The sequence below is a fragment of the Callionymus lyra genome, chromosome 7 (assembly GCF_982586985.1).
Source record: "Callionymus lyra chromosome 7, fCalLyr1.hap1.1, whole genome shotgun sequence".
NCBI classification, from domain to species: Eukaryota; Metazoa; Chordata; class Actinopteri; order Syngnathiformes; family Callionymidae; genus Callionymus; species Callionymus lyra.
Genome location: NC_141824.1, coordinates 28225271 through 28229996, shown reverse-complemented (window position 1 = coordinate 28229996; position 4726 = coordinate 28225271). Strand labels below are relative to the sequence as shown.

The 4726-nt window shown below is 40.5% G+C and overlaps 1 protein-coding gene across 2 annotated transcripts; it reads left to right on the top strand.

Moving 5' to 3' along the window:
• Positions 1 to 333: 333 nt before the first annotated feature.
• Positions 334 to 3420, top strand: dynll2a (dynein, light chain, LC8-type 2a). 2 transcript variants are annotated; one of them, XM_087795827.1, is made up of 3 exons: positions 334 to 479; positions 821 to 975; positions 1992 to 3420. In XM_087795827.1, exons 2-3 carry the CDS (start codon positions 844 to 846, stop codon positions 2127 to 2129), a joined length of 270 nt encoding a protein of 89 aa, XP_087651953.1. In that variant the 5' UTR covers positions 334 to 479; positions 821 to 843; the 3' UTR covers positions 2130 to 3420. The 2 variants fall into 2 exon arrangements, with proteins under 2 accessions (XP_087651953.1, XP_087651955.1); XM_087795829.1 differs by having other exon boundaries at positions 389 to 479; positions 824 to 975.
• Positions 3421 to 4726: the final 1306 nt, after the last annotated feature.

Sequence of the window (4726 nt, the reverse complement as noted above, 5' to 3'; positions counted from 1 at the left end):
GAAAATTAAATTGAAAGAAAACAAACAAATATATGGACGCTTCCGGTTAACTGTTGCATAAATAAAGTGATTTATAGATGTAAAAATGACCAACGATTCTGTTACTGTCTTCATCGATGGGTCACTGTGCCTCAGTAACTTATTTAGTTACATTCCTTGAGAAGAGAATGACGCTGAAAAATCCTTGAATTCTACGATCCTTTCACTTTATCCAGTGGCGTATGGCGGGAGTGGTGCATGATGGGAGGACATAAGATGCCGGCAAAGACGAGCTGGGGAAAAACGCGTGCGCTGCTTGAAGGAGCCGCGTCGCAGCCAATCAGAGCGCGGGCAGCAGCGGAGGGGCGGGGCCTGAGAGCGCAGCAGCGAGCCAGCCCACCTCAGCACGTATTGTGAAAATCTTTAAAAAGCAATTATACCGCAGATCGCTCCTCGACTGGCTCGCTTCTGGGTTTGGAATCAAGCATCTTGACAAAAAGGTGAGTCTGGAAATGAGGTGACGCCGTTTTAACAGATTATAGACATTATAAATCGAAAGATGAAATGGTTTCTCATGAATTGTCTTGTGACACCGTGGACTTCCCAAAAATCAAATACGTTATTGGAAATGGCTTCATATCATAATATAATTGTTATTTTTAAGTGACATAACTAGCCCTGGATCAAGTTACTCTGGTCCAAATCCAACCTGCACGTGACATTAAACAAGTTATTCCTTCTGAAACCACTTTTCTAAATCCGGTTTGGTCCGAACCGGATCTTCAACCACGTGTGGTCTACATTTGGGTCTTGAGGTAATAACGTAGCCACCCTTCTCCAGCAGGTACCCTCCTCCGCGTCACCATGACTGACAGGAAAGCAGTGATCAAGAACGCAGACATGTCCGAGGACATGCAGCAGGACGCCGTGGACTGTGCCACGCAGGCCATGGAGAAGTACAACATCGAGAAGGACATCGCAGCCTACATCAAGAAGGTGAGCCAGGAGGAGCAGGAGCACATGAGATTCCATTTGCTATTGTTGGATCTATTTTTGGATCCTGGGCTGATGAATCAGTATTTGGTTATTTGTGTGCATAATAGCTGACAACACTTTGGTTGACACTAATCCTGTTGTCTAACATGGTATAATAAGTGCAATGTGGGTGCATGGACCTTCTGTAAATATCTAGATCATTATTTTCATTTGGGGCCCCATCTGTGCAACCTAGATGTTCCTTTTAGAATGACCTATCAGGGAACATTTACTTGTATACAATTTCAAATGCTTTCAGTGTTTTTAAATGTTCATTCAAGCCGGCTTAAGATGTTTCTTAAAGGAGTCAGTAGATCCATCAAACTCAAAGAGAGAGGAAGATTGTTCCAAAGCTTAGGAGCAACATCCTAAAAAGATTTCTCTCCTCTGGTTCTGAACCGTGTGCAAGGAACCATAAGTAGATTCTGATCCACAGACCTCAGAGCCTTTAAAGTTGATGGTAACTAGATGGATGGATGTGCTTTTGAGGAAAATTGTGGGATGTCTTGTAGGTAATTTTTATTTGTATAGCGCTTTTCCAGACCAGGTTCACAAAGCGCTTAAACAATCTAAACAATATTCAATAAAGTATATACTTTAAAGGGCAAGATAAAGCTGATTCATTCTGATCCACAGACCTCAGAGCCCGAGCTGGGGTGTAAGCCTGGATCAGATCAGTGATGTAATGATGTGCATTACAACATATAACGTAGAGATAGTAATGCTTAATTAAACGAGAATTTGAAGAACAATAGCATTTTCAAGTCACTTTTGTAATTTGCAGTAACTCTTCTCACTTGGATTGTTTGTGACCAACGATCACTAAGTGGAACGTATCCTTGGCTGTGCTGGTGTTTGGTCATGAACCTGGTTGTCATGAAGTTTGATCACGTGTTCTCTAGTGCCAGAAAAATGGGTGTCTTCCTTTCATTCATTTGTTGTTACCCACCAGTTCTGACGTACCGTCTTCTTCTCAGGAGTTTGACAAGAAGTACAACCCCACCTGGCACTGCATCGTCGGGCGGAACTTCGGAAGCTACGTCACCCACGAGACCAAGCACTTCATCTACTTCTATCTGGGCCAGGTGGCCATCCTGCTCTTCAAGTCTGGCTGAGACGCGTCGGCAGAGTGTTGAGGAGTCCTCCTCCTCGAACCTTAAATCTGAAGCGTAGTGGTGGCGGACGTCTCCCATTCACTAATACTGACATACCATAATGATGCAAAACTGTCAGGGCGCAGTTGCATGGACTATACACTATTTAATATGTATGTGACAGTAAGTTTACTTTTTATCGATAGTTGCCATTTGATTGCAACTGAAGTAGTTTGTGTTCATGCTGTTAAAATTTAGGTTGTACAAAGAAATCATCGTGGCCCTTGATTGTACGATGATGCGTCAGGAGAGCGCTAGAATGTAGTTGGTGCATCTGCTTTCCTCCATCAGTGGCGTTGTGACACTCCATCCGTCAGTTTTGTGGGAAGATTGGACCGCATGCACCAGCTCTTACACTTTCTTAAGAAGGTTAAGACATTCTTTGAATTCCTCTTCCAGCTTTAGTTTGTCCTTTTAGTAGTCTTCAGCTGCATTTTGCTTGTTTTGGTTGAAATCTTGAGTTGACACTTTGATGATAAAAGACTGCACGTTAAGGATCAGAGCAGCTATATTACCGGCTAATTTTCACTGTGAAGGAGTCAGTCCAGCTCACACTCGTAGTGCACAACACTTCAGACAGGTTACCAAAATCTGCCAGCACCCCCCTAGATGTCTTACCAAGTTCCTGCATGCCTGGAGGATAGTGTTGCAAGTCTTTTAGTTGTCAGAGATGTTCTCCTTGATTTAGTTACCTTTAAAATCGTCCGTATGGACGGCGCCGTCGTGACTTGTACGTGTTCTTGAAGGCGATGTAGAAAACACTCGACCATGCTTGTATCGTCTAATGTGGCCTGCAACGGGTGCGTTTTTTTTATTTTTAAGTGACCGACAGTAGAGCGCCAACAGTCATTTCTATTCATTCGTTCATTTTCGTGTTGAGTTTCAACAGCGTCTGAAGGATGCTGTCATGCGCCTGAAGGAAGAGGATCACAGATTTCTGTGTGAAGACCGAGTGTTTGTCGAGTTCTCACCCAGATTTTATTGATCATGTTGAAGTGTTTGCTCTGACTTAAATCACTTTGTCTTCGTAGACTGGTTTGGTTTAATTTTCCTCTGGCATGAGTCTTTTGACGTGTACATGTGTACGTAGGAGCCGTTCGATGCTGTTTCAATTTGCACAAAACATGTGCCTGTCTTTGCTCTCAAACGTAACCGGCTTACTATTGCACTTCATTACACAGATCTAGTAGGTTGCTACAGAACCAAAATCCTAAAAAAAACTCGATGAATAAATATTAGTTGTGACTTATTATGTCAGTGTCTTGTCTTTTTCCTTATATATCTTTACAATTACCAAGGCATGCTTATCAGTTCTAAACGCAAAGGCATTTATTTTGATCTTTTACTTCCAGTTCTTCCGTGGCTTTTCTCCAACAGTTAACAGGATAATTGATTCTTAACTTTTCTTTCTGGAATGTGTTCGGTGTGTCCCATGCTTCTCTCCCTGGGTAACTCGGATACATCCTAACTCTTGAAACCCTGTAATAAACCAAAAGGAATTTGGATTTACAATCGGATGATTTCCTTGCAAGATTTTTTTTTAATTTAAAGGTCAAGTAATGTGTGGATTTAAGTCTCTCTTAAATTGACGTTTCTCTTTTGTACTTATCAGCATGTTTTTGTCTGTTCAAAACTCTTTTAATTAAAATATTTACCTCACAAAATGTACTTTAACCCCACCCACTGATGATGCTTCATTTTTCTAAAGATTAAATGTTTTTCCATAACCACACCCACTCTGCCATGATTGGTCAAGCATCAAGGTTTGTCACTGCACGTCATCAATCCCAGAAGTCTCATGTCGAAGGCACTAATTGTTTTAACAAAGCATGGTGTGATTACAACTGAGTGAGTTTTCAGAAGGTTTTAAAGAAATAACTTCTAAACATGGATGAGGGACTTACTGCATCTTATAGAGGAAGACTTCAACATTTAAACCCTGTTTCCACATTGGTTGCTCTTTAATAGTTTGCAGACAAATATGGTTGTGTATTTAAATCAAACCAAATTACTTATTGCACCCTTCATTTATGATGGTGAAGCCTCAGAATACAGCATCAACTGCATTGTGATACAGTCTTCATTTTGAAAGACCACTAGATGGCACTCTCTGCTTAATCTTTCAATTTATTTTACTAATTCAATAAAACCTGACTCTCAACTGAGTGCCATTTGGTGGCCTTTCAATATGTACAATAATCTTTTATGATACAGTTAATGAGGCCTCATCATCCCATCATTATTAATGTATGTGGCCCACAATGTACTTAATAAGAATTATACCTTTGACAAAATGTTTAGTTCAAATAAAAGTGGGCAGCTCTTAAATTAAATATGAGGAATAAGGTAGTTAACCCTATACTATGGTGAACTGACGTTTCTTTTTTTTATTTAACTTTAAAACTTCCATTTCCCTAATTGTACTTTAGAGCTTGCATGTTTTAATAAACACACCACACAATTGTATTTAAATCATGTTTTCAGAGGCTCACTGCTCTTATATGAGACCAATATATTTGTACATACGTGTTCAATTCAAACTAGCACCTAAACATTTC

Coding starts and splice junctions, on each gene's coding strand:
- dynll2a (XM_087795827.1), top strand. CDS start 844: ATGACTGACAGGAAAGCAGTGATCAAGAACGCAGACATGTCCGAGGAC. Junction 976..1,991: donor TCGCAGCCTACATCAAGAAG/GTGAGCCAGGAG, acceptor TCTTCTTCTCAG/GAGTTTGACAAGAAGTACAA.